The sequence below is a fragment of the Vanacampus margaritifer genome, chromosome 4 (assembly GCF_051991255.1).
Source record: "Vanacampus margaritifer isolate UIUO_Vmar chromosome 4, RoL_Vmar_1.0, whole genome shotgun sequence".
Classification (NCBI taxonomy): Eukaryota; Metazoa; Chordata; class Actinopteri; order Syngnathiformes; family Syngnathidae; genus Vanacampus; species Vanacampus margaritifer.
In genome coordinates, this window is record NC_135435.1 from 19,988,960 (window position 1) to 20,009,154 (window position 20,195).

Consider the following 20,195-nt stretch of genomic DNA (forward strand, 5'->3'; position numbering starts at 1 on the left):
AACATCCTCTCTACAGCAGCAGTCAATAGTAATCACTGTTTATTCGCTTTCACTGGGAGACACTTGAGCTTACTCGGCTACTGGGGCAATGTATTTATCTTCTGGAAGAAAAAAAGAACATTTAGAGGGTTGTTGTTGTTTTTTTTAGAGTTATTGAATTATTTTTTATACCTCTACAAGTCAATTTTGTAACTTGTCTCTAAAATACATAACTGGCTTGAAGTAAAATGAAGCTAGCTAGCTAGTTAGCTGTATGCTAACTTCAGCACATTTACTTAGGTATTGTACCAGTGTTCATTAATGTACTTTTCCCCTTTCAATTAAACAAAAAAAAAAAGGATGAATGTCATCTTTCAAGCACAAATATGGTACCTCTTGGGCGTGTCAGATGATTTTTTGGTGGCCAAGGTTTTTCACTTAACAGACTTAGATGAGCTAATATTCTTATCCTGAGCTCTGAGCCACTGTTAGTGAGTGATCAGGAGCCGGTCACGCAACCTCGCTTTGACACCTGCACCTTCAAAGTGTCTCACATTTAGCCTACTCACTAACTTAATATTCAGAGGTGGGTACTCCCGTCGTTACGTCGGCCCGTCATTGATGGATGCCCACTTTTCGGTGAGAGCCTCCACATTTTCGCCGAGTGCTCTATGACACAAAGCCTTAAAAGAATACACGGGCTGAGAAGAACCATCTGTACTAAGTGGTATCGACAGACGTAAACCTGTTTCAATACATTTCTAGAATGTAACCTTCTCTTTTGTGCCCCCCCCCCCCACAGGCAACATCGAATATAGCTGTCCAGCCACCAACGAGTGTGAAATCACCAAGAGGAGACGCAAGTCGTGCCAGGCCTGCCGCTTCATGAAGTGTCTGACTGTGGGCATGCTGAGGGAGGGTAAGGGAAAAGGTCTCTTCCTAATCTTTCTCCGTTAGCTGTGAGCGAAAACAACATTCCAGTGGCAGTAATGAAGAGCAATATTGCATTCAAATACAGAACAGGCAGAACCAATTGATGTGTGGCTAGGATTAATAGAATGTGTTAATTTTGATTCTTTTTCGATCTTCCAGTTTGTTCATTAAATGTAAATATAATTCATTCTTTGTCATCATAGAAGTTTAAAATACTGTAAAGCGGTATTTGAGGTAGCATTTTAGCATAGTCATTTTCTCCAAACACCTGCCCACGACACCTTTGTTATGTCTAAATGAGGTAACATTAGTAGCTCCAACAGTGCTGAAAAAGGAACAACTGATATGACTGCCCCGGCACCACTTTGATTAAATACACTCATTCCTCTTTTTCACACTCCCCTGGTAGCTCTGCCTCTTTCTCTGCCTTTGCTCTTCCCACCTCTGACCTTTCCACTCCCACCGCACTTTCTGCCACGCAAGGAGGAAGAGGACGGCCGATAGAGAAAGTCTAAGAAACGGGAATAACGGCCGGGGAGGAAGGGAGGAATGGAGGAGGCTTGGGAGAAGAGATTGATTTATAGGCGGCCGAGGAGAGGGGCCGGGGGAGGATGAGAGGCAAGGTGGGGGGGGGGGGGGGGGCAGGGTGGCCGAATGAAGTAGAAAGTGTGTGTGAGAGAAAGCAGAGGGAGAAGGAGGGTCAAGGTTGTAATTGATGGGAGACCTGGACGATGCCCCCCGCCCTCCCTTTTCCCGGCCGCGGTCAGGGAACGCGACTCAGGCCGACGCACGGCAGCCTCCTCGTCATCCATTCTTGTCTTCTCGCCGCCCTCCTCTTCTCCCACTCATGCTTGTGCAACCACTTCATCCATCCACTCACCTCTACATTTGCGCTCCTCTCCATCCCGACGTGGTGACGTACACTCACCGCCGCTGACACTTTATTAGGTACAGTATGCCTTCACAGGATGGCGACACACGATATAAGAGCGCTGATAGTTGCTCTCCGAAAACACATTTTGGTGCGGTTGCCATCATCTCCAATCACAAGCCCGTACGTATTTATGCCATTTCAAACTTGTCCTTCATTAACTTGCTGCTAATATTGCTTTGATTGTGCTGGAAAGTGAGCATAAAATATAATAATTCTGTGAGACTGACGTTAGTGATCTGGTCTGCAGGTTCTACAAAGAGTGGGTCAAATGGATCGAAGAGATAACAAACAATGTAGAGTTATTATGGGTTAATAATTTATGTTAATTTAAGTTGAGGTTTTATATATATATATATATATATATATATATCTTGGGGGGGATAAAACAAATATTCAAAATTAACTAATTTATTCCCAAAAACATATTCATACGTTTTTATGTTTTTTTATGCTCACGACATACAGAAGGCTTTGATGCAGCCTCTGAACTGAAGAGAACGCTTAAAGCAATGGTAGTTATTTCAAAAACGGCCAGCAGGTGGCAGCAGAGTATAAGAGATCCGCCAGGGCCATGTTGCAAAAACCTCTTTTCCCTACAGTTTTAAACTGATTTTTGAATAATGATGAAGCTATATTCTAATGATAATTGCTGCAAAACGGAATCAGATAAAAATATACTTTTTCTTTCTTGATGAAAGAAGAGACACTAATCTTTATTTTGGTAGGTTCCATGTTTTTATAGCAATAGAACAGAATATTCTGTGGGCCGTGCAAAATCAGTCAAAATCCAGTAAAACAGCCGGGAGCGAAGGGGGTTGCTTCAGTGAAAATGGCTGTTAGTGAATAACATTGTGGAAAAAACGGGGGGGGGGGGGGGACCTACAGTTGCTTTCACCCTACTACAGCAAGAGTAGGCCGGATATAGAATAGAATGATATGCAGGACAATCATAGTACCTCAATAATATTATACATTTTGAGTTGATTTTTGTGAGGAAAAAAATGCACAAAATGAGTTCTTACCATTAATATTGTTGAATATATTATACATGTATTGAGAAATGTATTATAAAAAATGAAGTATATTTACGCACATATTTTGTCCATATCTAAAATGGCATTTTTGTCCTACATCTGGTTAGGAGGAAGTGTGTGGTCCTATGAAAAGTTGTGGCCTGCTACATCATTTTAGTTTAGCCCATTCCAGCCCTAAATAATTACTAATAGCTGTGACCTGGAAGTAGAAATAAAAAATAAACTGATTTTATTCATGTCACACAAAAAATGGAGCTGTCTGCTTTTGCATTTTTTACTTATCATGTGTTCATTATTGCGCTTGTCGTTTTAAACGGTGTATAGCTCCATCTTATCATGCTGAAAGTTGTTTTTTCTAATATGTTCACATCTTTATTTAGCCCAAAAACGCCTTTCATTTTTATGCAGCGCACTGCAAACTACAACCACAAAAATAAACATGAGTACCTTCGTGACAATTTTCTGATAGAGCTTTTTGTATTGGCTCTTTGACATGACATACCGCAACCATGAATAAGTACAAAACCTTAGCAAACAGCTTGTAGATGGTGTTGTAAATAAGCAGAAGAAACGATATTTTTTTTCCCAGGAGTGCCACAAAACCTTTCCCTCCACTATAAATGCCAACTCATCTCTTCTTTAGTCCCCCCCCACCACACACACTTTATTCCCTCCCAACAAGCTGCTGCCGTAGCGTTTGTTCTCCCAGTCAATCTGACATTGGCAGAAGCCATGTTTCATCTCCTGTCGTGTCCCCTAAGTCTGCTTGCATGCACGTGCATTGGACCAATACACATGCAGGCTATAAGCTAGTGTGTTATTGGCAGCTTCTACTTGCCTAAAGTTTTCACTTGGGCAGATTATTTGTTTGAGGAAAGGTGACAAACTAGAGGGTTTACAATTCATTATTAAATGCTTTCATCGTATACTGTTTGCATGCGTTCTCAAAGAGGAAAACAAATAGCTGTTTTGGCTGCGCATACATCATTCACACGTACCAACACAAACACACAAATAGGCCTACATACATATATATATATATATATACAGTATATATATATATATATATATATATATATATATATATACAGTATACATCAACCTGACACACCACAGCCATCCCATTTGTATCGGTAGGTGTGAATTTAATTCACGGGGTCCCACTCTACATAACAACTTTGTTCATTGAAGTTGTTTTTGTGTTTTCCATCCAAGAGTAGAATGGGAGGAGATGAATTGTACTTTAACTGAAGTAAACGTAGTCCTTTATCTTTGCTTTATTCTATTGGAGATCCCATTTTTATTTAGTTTTCATCTGCACAGGATTACCGCAAACTGCTGCATACAATAAAAATCTACTATGAGCCAATACAAATGCTGCATAATAAATTATTTCTTTACAAAGACAGGATTTGATGAGTTAGCATCAGTGCTAACTAACAGTGATAGTCGGGGGTTTTGACAGTGTGTGCAATATTTTGCCAATATTTTGTATCACACAATTTGTGACTATGTGATATATTTGAAGAAAACCATTATTGACACACAATTTTTATAAAGTCTTCTTGAAGCGTACAAAAATTCAAGAAATGAAACAAAACGATACAAAAATATTAGAGATGAACGATTACCAATACCAGGTAGCGGGTTCGTACTTATAGCTGGCCTTATTTCAAGGTACCGGTAACTCATGGTGCACTCTTGTGGCTGTTTAACGATCCGGAACTAAAAATCAAAAATTATGAAAACAGAAATGTACATTCATTTCATGCAATTTTAAGGAAAAATGCTATGTCGGATTACCATATATAAGTTTTTCTTTAAAATTATCTGTCATTGTTTTTAGGGGAACATTTACAGTATGTATCAAAAGTAGTAGTAGTATTGGTACTTGATATCGTGTCTACTCGAGTTGAGTACTTGTACCGGCATCGGTCTGAAAAAAGCGTTATCGAACATCCCTAAAAAAATATACAATAAAAAAGTGAAACATCTCATAATTCAGTAAACATAATCCAATGAGTCTCAGTCAAAAAAGTTACATTAGAAAACATGTTTTCATTGGTTGGCTGGACATACCATTTCATTATCGCACTCTATTCTACAATCTTTGAAATCAGCATCCATCCATTTTCTGTGCCACTTATTCTCATTAGGATCTATACTGAAAGACACACTATACAGTACTCTGGACTGGTTGCCGGTCAGTAGCAGGGCACATTAAGACACAGACAACCATTCACGCCGTCACCAAGTGAGAAGTGAGCCCACATTGCTTGCACGGAAGTCAAGCACTTGACCCACTGCACCATCAGTGACCTTAGCATTTATGCGCTTAAACGATAGTATCATTCAAATTCCAAACACATTCAGCCGTTTAAGAGTGTGTGAGGAAAAAGAGTAAACAAGCAGAGGAAGGCAGTAAGCGTAGGAACGCGGGGACGCCCACCCACCAATATGTAGCAGCTAATTTCTGGAGCCAGGCAATTAAAAAGCCTGACTTGATTATGAGAACTTCCCCTCTGGCAATGACTGTCTGTCCATTTTTAATGAGGTCATAATGATGCGTCAGCTGAAGCCCGAAAGGTCGCGGGGGCGGGGCTTAGGGAGAAGCGTGTTGCCGGAGAGGGGGGTGTGATTGCAGGTAAAAGATTGGCTGGAAATAATGAAGCAGACGAGTGCAAAACGATCACCTGGGGTGTCTGTGTTAGCAATTTGATTTGCTCCCCCTTAAACGCACTTTATGCATATTTTGCCCCCCCAAAAAAAAAAGTCTGGCATCAAACATCAGAAATAAAGTGTCGTGATGTGAATACAAAACGCACATCAGACAATTGAACATGAAAGGTTTTGGCAGAAACAATGGGTGCATGTGTAGCGTGCATATGCTCCCATTGACAACAGTGTGCGGCTTTGATGACGGCACGTCACACGTGCGTCCTGCTTTAAAGAGACGGACGCAACATGTCCGAGCCGAGACCGAAGCCTCAATCTCTATCAAGTCATAAACGGCCAGCTGGATTCAGATGGTCGGCTAGCAGGGACACCAGACCACGCGCCGCTCATATAAAGCCTGGCATGTGGCCTTGCGTGCACACACACTCGCGCGCGCACACACACACACACACACACACACACAGCAGCTCAATGCCAACTTTGGCCATGCTCCCCAAGACCTAATGAGGGAGATTGGTTGGAATGCCACAGTCTGTGTATGACACTTTCTTTCTGCGTGAGTGTGTTTGTTGTCCATATGCAGCTGGTAACGTGTCGTAACTCTCCAATTTGATCCTTACTTCTATCCGTTTTCCTTTTAAGGGGGAATTCGAGTCAAAACAGTTCTTGACAATAATACATTCTATTCTTTTTGCTTCTATTTGTAGTCTAGTGTTTTTCATATAAATATTTCCTGTAATTTTATATCTCTTCTAAATGTAGAATAAAAAGTTTTCATGCTCGTGTTAACATAAAAATGGAAAAAATGTTAAACTAATAGAAATGTGGGTGCATAGAATTTAGTTTAAATTAAAAAAAATATTTACTGTACTGTACAAAAGAGTGTGATCTTGAGTTGCGTTGAGGTCATTTTTCTACCACTAGATGGCATAATTGCATTTGTAAGACGTTGGTGACAGCTCAGTGCATTTTTTTTTCTAATCTTTGGCATGAAGTAACTTGTCCAATTCTGCACATTTTTTAAATTGTAAAATACAACTTGACCCCAATCTCCACAAACATATGCATTATTATAAAATGTATTGCTGCTAAATTTTGATTGCGTTGCAACTGGATTTCCCCCAGTTTAGGTTTTCCAAGTAAGGGACGATCATTAATAAAAATAAATGAAATTAACTTTAAATTAAATGAAATTAATGCCCTCATTTTGACACCCCTAATATATATATATAATATATAATATATATATATAATATAATTATTTATATTTGTATTTAATTTTAGCTGATTATGTGTAACAGGAAAAATAAGTATGTAAAAATAAAATACAATACAATAATAATCAAATGCTCAATTTGCCGTTTATTTCATATATTCACTATTTCATTTCCGTTCCACTTTTGTCTATTTACCATAGTGATTTCATTAACATATCAGTTTATTGAGAAAAATGTAAGGAGAATAGAAGAATGTAAAGAGTGAACGGAAAGGAGATCAGAACAATGTTGAGCGAGACCAGAGAAGATGAGGAAATGAGGGAGGAGAGAAGCGCCAGACAACCCGTGGCGTCTGGCGCTTCCTCATGGGAAGCATGCAGCTAAATCTGGCCTGTCGTGGCTATCCTCACTAAGTGTGTGCGCTTGTGAATGTGGATATGCATGTGTGTGTGCGGCATCTGGTTGCAGCCCATCCAGAAAGGAGTGATAACACTGTGACGAGAGCTCCGACTAAGTGGCCCCTCTCTGTCCCACACAGGCTTGATTTTATTTTGGAGGGAGCTTGCAGGGTGAAACTATAAGCAGACGCCTCGCCGTGTGGACGAGATGTTGGGGAGAAGAAAATAGCAATGACACATCGAATAGGGATTTTATTTGATTTTTTTTCAAGGGACCTGACAGTGAACTCAAACACATGGCCATCTTCTTACACACACGGGGACCCACCCAAGAGTGACCACAGCCACCTGCTCGCTGCCTCAGGCACGGCTGGTCATATTTGGACTGATCTTTAGGAAAATAAATAAATAAATGAAAAAGTCACTCACACGTTCCTCTCCCTGCCATCACCTCAATATTTCAATATCAGCTTTTTATTTTTATCTTTTAATTCAAGCCCTCCTTTACCTTTAGTCAAACGACAGTGGCAATAAAGAAAATGCAAATGCTGTCATCTTGAATGTCCTCAGCAGAAACAAGCAGATTTGATAACACTAGCTTGCAGTGTGGGCAGATATTTTTTTTCTTTTTAACAAAGTCACAGGCTTTTTTTTCTTCTGTGTCTCGGCATTAGCTAAGGTCTTCTTTCGCCCTGACTCCTTCTTCTCTCTCTCTTTCACCGTCAGCACATTCTCATTGGGCTTTTTGTCACCCCTCAATCCGTTTGACTTGCCCTTACGCCAACTCCAATCCCAACACGACTTGTCTTACATCATCAGCCCATTGAAATTAAGCCTCTCTGTCTTCATCTCATTTATATTTCAGCATTGTGCAATGGCACATCAGCCTTCAAAAAAAAAGATGCAAATTATGAACTTTCTTTCTGAAGTCACATTGCTTCTTATTACGGGTTGACTTCATATTTCAGATCAAACTTAACGCTAATCACGTTTTTGTCAAATTTGCCTTCAAATTGGATGATTGGGTGACAAGGGACTTTCGACTCACCCGTCGGCTGCTGTCGAGGACCATAATGCTCTGTGGAGCAACAAAATGTCCGGCCAAAAAGATGGCACAGTCATTACAGGTCAGAGAATGTGAAATACGATAAGATTAGGAGGAAAACCTTTGTTAGCTTCAGCTATTCCGATCGTCGCTACTCTGAAAATTTCCATACCAGTGGGAAGACGGGACTGGCCTTGGGAAGTCTTCATGTTCATGTACCGTATCCCTCACTAACTTTAAAAAAATATATACATCAGAATGAATGAAGTCAATTTTATCTGTTGCAATGTCATTTTAGGCAAAACATTTGAAAGGAAAATATTAACTAATTTAAAAAAAAAAATGGAAAAGATTGGCCAAAAGTAGTGCGGACTTTGCAAATGAAGAGGTTAATAAAAACTGTTGGAACTTGAGAGTGCAGAGAACAAAGAGAGAGAGTGTCTTACCAATGATAATTTATGGGAGGGAAAATGAAGAAAACATTATAGGCGATGACAAAAAAACGTTACTTGGACCCTTACGTGGTTTTCATCATGCTTTGACCATGAAAGGACGTCTTCAGTCTTCTTCTTCATCTCGTCTCAATTCACTCTCATTATTCTCAACCTATTTCATTTATTAGCACTAACATCACCACTTTTTCCCCCCCCCATCCTTTAAATTTCTTACTTTTACTGGGCCATCCATTACAAACCCCCCAACCATGTTAAACTCTCTCCTTAATTCCTTCCATCACAATCTTCTCTTCATTCTTCTTCATCAGCTTTTATCAACATTTGATTTCCATTTCTCTCCCATAAAGTCATTTATTGTGCTCTCCCTCGTGCATTTTTACCCACCATCTTTACATCTAGCTTACATTTTCTTTGCCCTCTCTCCTTCCCTACGCCATTCTTTATGATTTGAAGGCTCATTTGTTAGGATGAGCTAAAGCACTTCCACTCTCCGCCCTTGCCTCCTCCTGTCTCTTTTTTTGTAGGCTTTGGAAATATAATTTTCAATTTTTAATTTGATTCATTTAGATTTGATCATTAATCAGCACCGGGGGAGAGTTAATTTGGTGGAAAATAGATGAGGTAGTTAGAGAGGGCTCTTTATGAAGTGACTGTCGGCCCTTTTAAGTTACAAGGGAGAGCTGGGGGGGTGGGGGGGTGGGGGGTGTAACGCTTCTGCATTCTGCACATTACAGTTAGTCTGGGAGAAAGTGTCCAATTCGTTGGGACTATGTGCGCATCAGAAAAGCATTATTCCAAGATGACACTAAATGTTTGGCCATGCAGGTGCAAGGCTGAGCAGGCTGCTTGTATGTTTTTATATATATATATATATATATATTTTTTTTTTTTATTATTATTATTTATTTATTTATTTATTTTTAAGATATATTTATTTATTTATTTATTTATATATATATATATATATATTTATTTATTTTATTTTTTTTGCCCCCTGTTGTTGACTTTGACTGCCAAAAACGTTAAATAACGTTTAGTAAAATCCTATGGAGGAGTGCCAAAGACGTTAAAAGACGTTTGTTTCAAAACAGAGATGAAACTAACCATTTTCTATTGTTGATTACTAAAAAACGGAATAAGGTAGAAACAAACTTTTCTTTTCTGATGAAAGATGAGAGTCCAATCTTTCATTTGGTAGTATGTGTGTTTCCATAGTCCAAACACATAATTTTCTGTGGACCTTGAAAGATCAGTCAAAATGCTTAAATCGGCTGGCACCCACGGCATCCCTTTTCTGAAAACGTCTGGCAGTCAAAGAGTTAAGAGTTTCTTGACCTTTTGCTGACACTGCTCCCACATTGCAGCTAGACTAGACCTTCTCTCTCTCTCTCTCTCTCTCTCTCTCTCTCTCTCTCTCTCTCTCTCTCTCTCTCTCTCTCTCTCTCTCTCTCTCTCTCTCTCTCTCTCTCTCTCTCTCTCTCTCTCTCTCTCTCACACACACACACTCTCTCTCTCTCTCCCTCTCCAACACCAATGCATTGCAGTTTTAATGCATTAATGCCCGTCTTTACAATAATTTTTTTGATTTTGTGTTTTGTTTTTTGATTTGCGGTAGTTTTTTTGTTTTGGCATTTTGCGCACTTCAGGGCCACCGTAGTATCCGGCCAAAACCCGTCTTTACAAAAAAATTTTTGATTTTGTGTTTTGTTTTCTGATTTGCGGTAGTTTTTTGTTTTGGCATTTTGCGCACTTCAGGGCCACCGTAGTATCCGGCCAAAAGCGCGATATGAACCGCGTGCATAGCTTCCCTGCATGTTTTTCTGTTAATTTTAAATAATAACATGTTTGCTCATGACATGTTTCCGTTTTTATTCTCTATCTCTTGTACTCCCTCTTTTGTGCCAGTAATGCACTAATTCACACCCCTTCTGTGCGTGTATGTGGTTGTGTGTTTGCAAGCTAGCAAGTGCAGCTCTGACAAAGATTAGTTTTGCTTGTTAAACTAAGAAAGTAATCTTCACTGGATTATCCTTAAAATGCCTGTACTCTTTATACCGGCTCCTTACTTTTTCACACACGCACACACAAAACGCAGTGTCTTAATTAAACAAATGCGTGTGTGAGTCTTTTTTTTTTTTAATGATTACAACTTATTTATACTTAATTATGTGATTCTTTGGCTGTCCAAAATTGGGTCTTAGAAACAGAGACACTACTCAAGCACGCAATAAAACTGAGCAATGATGTATTTGGTTTATACATTTCTTAACAACAACACAAGCAAAATAGACTTGTGTCTTGAGAAGCAGATCATGTTTATTTTTGATTTCTGTTTAGTTTGACACTAAACCTACATTTTTAGAGGCAAAATTGATAAATATTTGATATAGATTAATAATAAAATGAATCCTCTTTTTTTGAGGAATTATTCACTATTTTCCAAAGTGTTGCTTGATGTGAGGTGAGTTGAGTTCACTGTCATCGTGCAGCGCTGTCTGAAATTTGTGCTTAAAATTCAAAGAAACAAATCAGCAAAACAACCGCTTTTATCCCGAAAACCTATTTAGTTGGGTGAGTCATTTCTCAAGGCAATTACTGTACCAGTATGCAGTGTTTTACATCGCTTAGCAAAAGGCTAAGCAGTTTAGAACCTAATTAATCTGTCAAAAAACCCTCGTAAACTACATTCCTAAATAGTACTTGCAAAAAAATATAGTTATTAATCCCATCATATTATCCTAAATGGAGTCCTCCTTTTCTCCAGGGCACATGACACCTATGTCTTCCTTATCCATCTTTAAGTGGTAACCACGGTAACATCCAATACCCTGAGAGACAAGCCTAATTAAATTAGGGCTCCTTTGTGTCAATTAATTAAGGTGACAGAGGGAGAGAGGGCGAGATAGCAATTGGCCTCAGAAACAGAAGTGGTGAGATAGCGAGCCCTTTTTTTACCACAGATGTGTTGAGTTACTTTGGTCTCAGTTAAATTGATTTATGTATGTATTATTAAGAGCAGATAACATCAAAGGTTGTCATAATGTAGTTTATTTTTGTTCTTTTGTTATTCCTTGCATAGTCTACCCCTAAAAACACCTATATGAAAGCTTTTACTATTGTGTTTTGTTTTCTACACTTTAAAACTTTGCTTCTTCCACTGTATTATGTACTTTGAATGAGGTGCTCTGTATTTATGGTTTGTCATTTGGCTAGTTTTAAAGCATCTGAGGCCCATGTGCTGTCTTAGATTGACTCTAGTTTGGTACAAAAGTCAGATCCATTCCACATAACACTGATACATGGGCCAAGGAAGAACCTAAAATCAGGAAGTGCTCCAAATTGAACAGGAAGTGACCTGGAATGCCCCAAAATCAACAGGAAATGACAACGGGTTCCCCACAAATCATCAGGAAGTACCTCAAATTGAACAGGGAATGACCAGGAAGTGCCCCAAAATCAACAGAAAGTGCGCAAAATTGAACAGGAAGTGACCCGGAAGTACACCAAAATCAACAGGAAGTGCCCCAAATTGAACAGGAAATGACTCGGAAGCGCCCCAATATCAACAGGAAGTGCCCCAAATTGAACAGGAAGTGACGCAGAATTGCCCCAAGATCAATAGGAAGAAAAAAGAGAACCTAGCTAGCTGTACAGTATATACTTAATATATATTTATCCCAGTGGAGGCAGGGTACATCTGCTTACTTTTCTCCAGCCAATCGTAGGGCACATTTACAGTAGATTGAAAAAGAAAATACAGGCAATGTGGAAATTTACACATTTAAAACTCCACACAGGAAGGCTAGACTTGAGATTTGAACCCCCCAACCTCAAAACTGTTAGGCAGACCTTCCTTACTTAAATATTCAAACTTCCAGCATTTAAAAGTGATCTGAACTAATGAACTCAACTTTTTTTTACATGTACTTGATGACTGTGTAAGGTTTACCATGGCTGTGATTGACACACACTTTATTATGTCTGCATTGTTTCCAGGTGTTCGTCTGGACAGGGTTCGCGGTGGAAGACAGAAGTATAAACGCCGGATAGATGCTGACAATAGTCCTTATCTGAACCCTCAACTGGCTCTGCCTGCCAAGAAGCCATGTAAGAACACGCACAAACACATACAAATAAATGCATGTACTCATGGTTGGCATTAAAGGGTAAGAATCTTCATACCTGTATGAGTCAAATATTTCTCCACTAATATTGCATGATTGAGGCCCGAGAGTTTTCATGTAGACAACAGTTGGATCGTTAAAACAAGGCTACACACTCGCATACACAAACACACACATGCATAAATGGACGCAGGGTGGTGAGAAGCCCATCTGTTTGGGGCCTAGTTTATTTCCTTGTTTCTACAGTTACCAGTTTAGGGTCATAACATTTTATACGTGTCATATTTTACTCTAAAGATATTCATTTAGCTCTGGCCGGATTTGCTGTTTTTTTTACTGTCAAGTCCATTCCTAGCCAAAACCTGATGATTGGAAAATGAACAAGCGCAAGAGGGAGTAAGAGTGAAGGGATGGGAGGTGAACCTAAATGATGGGCTTTCTCACAGAAGAGGAGGAGGAGGCGCGTTAGGTAGGGAGGGACCAGCCGGAACTTTAATCCGGATTAAATCCAATCTGGCAACCGCATCAAACTAGAGTTAGCTCTCTAGCTAACCGTCTGGTCTCACGCACACACACATGCATACAGGCAGTGCAGATTGAGCAGTGTTTAGCAGCTTGCTCCCAAAAGCCCATTTTGCTTAAAGCTGGAGCATATTCTGATTTAGCCCAATATGCTGAATGGCTGCACGGCGGCTTAGGCTAACTTCTGCACCACTAATCATGGAAATGATGGGATCATGCAATTGTGGCCACGTTATTGTTTGCACAAATACACACACTGTTGAAGTGAGCTTCCACTAACCCAAATGATCGACCGCTAACAAATATCAACTATTGACCCTCTAATTATTATTCAAATTCCAGGGGTAGTATTTATTCCTTTAATCCCTCGCAAGATGTGAGTAGCATTGACTTGTTGGAGGGCTGAAAACAAGCTTTTGAGTTTTTGTTGCAGTTTGGAGGAAGAGCATAACAGTGAAGTTTGATCATTTGTGAAAATAATATTCTTATAAATTAGTGCCTTGACTTACAATTTGAATTAGTATTTTGACTGCACTCATAGATCAAACTCTCATGTGTGAAATCATCTTTTTTTCCATTGAAATGGATGAAATGCCCCAGCTCCACAAAAAACAAAAATGTTGTAACATGTTTGTTTTTTTTAAAGAAAATAACACTCCGCATGATTGTGCTTTATTTAAAAAGAAAACATACAGTATTAAGATAACTAAATACTGTAGAATATAAGGAATTAAACTCTTTATTCATTCTTGTTTCATGTTTCCCATTGGTCCTTCTTGTGTGGCATGGTGGCCACCAGGGGACATTGTAATACAGACATACGTAATATACAAAATAAAATGACATTTTTCACAGAGGATAAAGAATATATGCCTGTGTGTCTTGTTATATTGTCTGTCAACGTGTCGCAGCACTAATTGTGTTCAAATATCTATTGTTTTAAGTGCTACAACCTTGATGCTAGTTTTGTTAACTTGCTTCGTTTGTTGGCATAGCTAGCAAACTTTCAGAAGTTGCCTTTTCCTTAAATACACAACTTGTAGGCGATTCTCCTTGTTTTGACAAACTGGGAATGGTAAAAAATAACTTTAATTTGCACATCCACTCAACACTTATGCATATGCCTGCATACTACACAGTGTTGTTTATACTGCATATGTATATTTATACACATATAAACACATTTATACATAATTTCTGCTGCCTATTTATGTGTAGACAAAGCCACAGCGTCCTCATTGATTGTGTGAGAATAGGACAATAGCTCAGTGTTTGGAAATGGGTTTCCATTGATTCTAATTAGAGAAACATTAAGTAAGATTTACTTGCAGATACAGCTGTGTGCACGTGTGTGTGTGTAACCTGCAACCCAAGCTCGATACGAGAACAATTGTGTGTGTATATAAACTGATATTTACAAACCATTTATAACACTCATTTCCTGCTTATTTATTGTAACTCTTAGCTCTCTTCTCCTCTGTTGTTATTCCTGTGCTTGATTAGTCAGTGGATTAATTTGGGAGCAGGATATCTGCGTGTTGCTAATGGGCCATAGAGATCTCATCACCACATGTCATTATTACCGGCTGAGCCGTTTGGCTTTTACTATTATCTCCTCCTTGCATGTGTATGGATGAGCATCTTTGAGGTGGGAAACGAGAGGCACATGGTGTGTGTGGCCTTTTGGAGCGTCTTCACAATGATCCTCTTTTTGCGTTATGATTGAATACTTGAATTAAACATTTGTTGTCATTGCACAAATTGTGGTCGAGCAAAAATTAGAAGGCCGCTTTTGATTGGTGCAAATGAAAGGGCAGGCAATAATGGCGGCATTCGCACCCTTTGAATATGACATGACTAGAAAATAAAAAAAATTGTATTGTCATTGTCAAGAGTATTGTAGTATTTGTTGCATATTAGTTTTTTTTTTAATTATGTATTCACCTTAAAGATTGGTTATTCATTCATTGAAAATAATAATAATAATAAAATAAAAAAACATTGACACACACACTCAAAATGTACCTCTACAGTGACATGGCCTGTCATGAGCTCAAAGGTTTGCCTGCCCCCTCTTCTAAAATGTACTCCAATTAACTAAATTATTGTTCCACGTAATATCAAACAACATTATTATATTTTCCTGTTCTGCCTTGATTCCTAATGTTATGTCCTCCATTCGCTTCACATTATTGAAACTCATCAGTCTATTTTACACTGTCTATAAAAATGACTTGAGCAAATAATGAGTGTTTTGCCTGAACATTTCATAGCTAATCAGACGCTCTTGCAATCATAGGCGGCATTATTCTACAGTGTGATTTGCATGTGGAATTGTGTAGCTGAATGATTATGTGCAATGTCTAATGACCATGTCATTCCTTTGAGGTATTTGCATGTGACATTTTACTATATTGATTATTTGTTAACCCACACTGGTGTGAAACAACTTGCTCTGGTGTAAAATCAAACAAACATATATTCACTCTCTCCCTGTCTCTGTGTCTTTCTCCTCGTCTGGTGGTCATGTCAGTTGCCTTTGGCTGCCTTGCAGATAACAAAATCGTCTCTCACCTGCTGGTGGCCGAGCCAGAGAAGATCTACGCCATGCCTGACCCGACAGTACCCGACAGCGACATCAAGGCCCTGACTACGTTGTGCGACCTGGCCGACAGAGAGCTGGTGGTCAACATCGGCTGGGCCAAGCACATCCCAGGTAGGAGAAGCCTGATTGCCCTTCATGCCTGCTGCGAGATTACACACACATACACGCACACACATTGCTAATCACATCCAAAGCATGCGTGTTGGTGTGCTCACACTTACGACGTGACCTTTCACCCTCATCCCCGCACGCAGACAGTTTAAACTCTTGACACCTCCAACTGGCCAACCAAATGCTCTCACAACATACACAACATACACATCCATACAATGAAATGATGATCTTTTGAACCAATGAGTGAAACAAATCTACTTGGCACCACTTGGACAACCACATCATCATGTTTAGGATCCAGATGTATGACCATGCAAAAGGGATGGATGGATGGATGGATAGACTGACAGAGTGGGTAGGTAAGGATGGGTGGATGTATGGACGGACGTATGGATGGAAGGATTGACAGATGGAGTGACAGATAGGGTAGGTTGGGTATGGATGGATGGATGGATGGATGGATGGATGGATGGAAGGAGTGGGTGGGTAGAGATGGACGGATCTATGGATGGGTGGATGGATGATGGCTGGATGGATGGATGGATTGACAGATAGAGTAGGTTGGGTATGGATGGATGGATGGATTGATGGATGGATGGAAGGAGTGGGTGGGTAGGGATGGACGGATCTATGGATGGATGGATGATGGATGGATGGAAATGGACAGATGGATGGGTTGGATAATGATGGATGGATGGAAAGAGTGGGTTGGTAGGGATTGACAGATCTATGGATGGATAGATGATGGATGGATGCATGGATGGATGGATGGATTGACACAGAGTAGGTTGGGTATGGATGGATGGATGGATGGATGGATGGAAGGAGTGGGTGGGTAGGGATGGACAGATGGATGGATGGATTGACAGATAGAGTAGGTTGGGTATGGATGGATGGATTGATGGATGGATGGAAGGAGTGGGTGGGTAGGGATGGACGGATCTATGGATGGATGGATGGATGGAAATGGACAGATGGATGGATGGGTTGGATAATGATGGATGGATGGATGGAAAGAGTGGGTTGGTAGGGATTGACGGATCTATGAATGGATAGATGATGGATGGATGGATTGACACATAGAGTAGGTTGGGTATGGATGGATGGATGGATTGATGGATGGATGGATGCATGGATGGATGGAGTAGGTTGGTATGGATGGATGGAAATAGACAGATGGATGGATGGATTGGGTGGATGGGTTAGATAAGGATGGATGGATGGATCTATGGATGGATGGATGGATGGAGATGGATGGATGGATGACAGATTGAGTGAGTTGGTTAGTTGGGTAGGTAATGATGGATAAACGGTAGGGAGCGAGGGAACGAAGGATTGATGGATGGATGATGAATATCCATCTCTACCTAGGCAGGTAGAGTGTGCAGGAGTGAGGATCTAAACCTCAGATTAACATAGATGAACCATTTTGTTGACTTGAACATACTTAGAATAGAAACAAGAAAAGAGTCAAATTACTATGCACAGCCGTATTGCATTGTAATGACGATACACAGATCAGAATAAATACTCAACTGTCCAAATCAATGATATGCAGTCAATGGAAGGATCTTGGAACGGTATGCATTATTTTTATCAATAGATGTGAATACTATAAGAAATGAATGGCGAGGTTGAGACAGAGATGAGGCTAAGCATGGCTTGTATTGATCAATGTGCAGACGGTCAGCAGACATGCACTTCATTGATCCACATGCCACATTTAGCCGTTGAAAAGTTATTTTTGCATTTCAAAACTTGACATTTCCATTATTTTGCTTCAGCCCCTCCTTTTTTTTTTTTTTATGGGATGAGGTTAGCGTGGTTATCCACAGGCTAAAGTGTGCACGCGTGTGCACATGTGTGCACGCACGACGATTGCTTGGCGGCGGAGAGATGGCGTGATTAGACGAGCGAGAAAGGCAATCCGCGGCTCTGTTTACAACACTGAACACTGATCTAATACTCGCGCGCACGCACACAACACACACGCACACTCCTGAAGTGATCTAGTGTTGAGTGGAAAGGATTGTCAGAGCCAAATGCCGGACTTCAACATTTGTTATCCTCTTTCATGTACGATAAGAAGGTTAACAGGTCGATTCTTTTCTTTTCAATAGAATAAACGCTACTGTATTGTATTCATTTAGGTGCGCGCACGAAGGTTTTTTTTTTTTTTGTGAACACGCACACGTACACACGCGCAGGCACACCTTTCCTTGCCATGCTACAGTAATTTTTTAATCAAATTGATGGAGAGCGACAAAGAGAAAAAAGACAGAAGCAGAGTGAGAAGAGGTGAAGCCAATTTATGCTTCATGATATGGTTGCGCTGCGCTGCTCACGCACACACATACACACAGTGACGCGCGCACACACACACACACAGAGGCTGGGAACAGTGGTAACAACGTGTCAAGGCGAGCGCCAGGCAGCTAATTTGAAGTCATTAGATGTCTGCCGTACTGGCAACAATTTGTTACGCTCACACATGCACAAAGGGCCGCACACAACAACACGACACGCGCGCACGCTGAGTTAAGAGCCGTCTGCAGATAGCGAGGAGGCTAAATTGTAAACTAATTTAAACATCACTCAGCGTTAGAGAGGCTGCCTGCAAGACAGGCCCCCGGATAACAAGGCCGGGCTGTGCGTGCGTGCGCACGCGTGTGCGCGCGTGTATCTGTGTGCGCCGCAAGTCACGTTTGACACACGGGCTCGTCCAAGCTGGTGACAAAGCGCGCGCGCGCGCGCACACATCACTTTGATTGCTTCTTTTATTTCAAGGTTTGGCTTGTATGCCTGCGCACATTTCCATACTGATATGGCCTATATGCAAACATTTGATATGTCATTAGAGGAGGAAAATGAGGTTTCAGCTAGTGTGTGTCTCTTGATATCCCACAAAGAATATTAAAGCGCACACGAGTGCATGTGGAGAGAAACGTAAAGGGAAGAAGAAGAAAAAAAACGGTTGAGGATTTACATACATGCGTACAAATTATGTAAACACTCAAAAGTTGTGTGTGTGTGTGTATATTTACAGTATATACACTCATTTTGTACTCATTTTGTTGCTGGGAGTTTTTATTTACTCTACCACAAGATGATGACAGCAAAATGTGCTTCAATATAATATATTTTATTATATGTCAGAACACGATACCATATAGTATGAGTATGTGATCATTTGAAAACACTTGAAGAGTTTTATAAACATAAAGAGCGTCCACTATTAACTTTTTGGGGGTGAGCCAAATAGAGTGGCCCTGCCCTTATAATCAATACTTAAAGTGGAAGTCAACCTTAAACATGTCTTGACAATAATATGGTATATGTGACCTCACTAGTCTAAACATGACATTCTGATTAATATTACATTTGTGGAAGATGAGTTACGAAGCAAAGTCCATCTTGGGGCAGCCATTTTGCCACTTGCCATTCACAGCTCACCTGTTTTCTAAAGCTGCGCTGTGATTGGTTGTTACCTGAGACCTGAACAACATATGATGTCATCTTCAGTCGACATCAAATGGCAAAATGGCCGCCTCCTGAGATGGATAAAAACAGCTGGATTTTGCTTCATAACTCATATTCCACAAACGGACTATTAATCAGAATGTCATGTTTAGACTAGTGAGGTCACATATAACTATATTATTAACAAAATTCATAACTTTATACGGTGGCCTATAAGTGGCCACTCACTCCGGAGTAAATAATTGTGATTTAAAAACAAACCTCACCAAATGTTTAACTAAATACATAGCACATGATGAGTCAGTATGTGCCCTGTGATTGGCTACCCAAATAAGGGCAAGCCCTGTAGAAAGCTTTACAGTTACCATGCGTCATTTGCAAGTAATGTATTTTGCGGCGAAGACACATACACTCATAATGGTGTAGTAATGGGAATGACAGACACCTTGTTGAACCACCTATTAGTTTTTCATCAAGACGAAAAAGAGGTGTCTATTTCAGTTGCAGCATTTATTCAAGTGGACGACGCGCCTGCTGATTAATTAAAGCAGAAGCCGCCATTTGAGGAAATATGTTATTATTCCCAGGATGTGAAAATCTTGTGGTGTCCAATAATATGGATTAGTGCAGAGAAGATCTCATTTTAATAGCTCTCCAGGAGTTAGGTATTAGGCCGCAT

At 40.1% G+C, this 20,195-nt stretch overlaps 1 protein-coding gene across 4 annotated transcripts in view; it reads left to right on the forward strand.

Annotated features, from left to right (window-relative positions):
* The window catches only part of esrrga (estrogen-related receptor gamma a), an 84,177-nt gene that overhangs the window by 31,839 nt on the left and 32,143 nt on the right, over window positions 1–20,195 (forward strand). The window contains exons 4-6 of one of the 4 annotated variants that reach the window (XM_077563974.1): window positions 782–910; window positions 12,668–12,778; window positions 15,851–16,033. In XM_077563974.1, the coding sequence (XP_077420100.1) occupies window positions 782–910; window positions 12,668–12,778; window positions 15,851–16,033 (423 nt within the window). The remainder of the gene's footprint in view (window positions 1–781; window positions 911–12,667; window positions 12,779–15,850; window positions 16,034–20,195) is intronic. The other 3 variants (XM_077563976.1, XM_077563975.1, XM_077563977.1) reach the window with 3 other exon arrangements.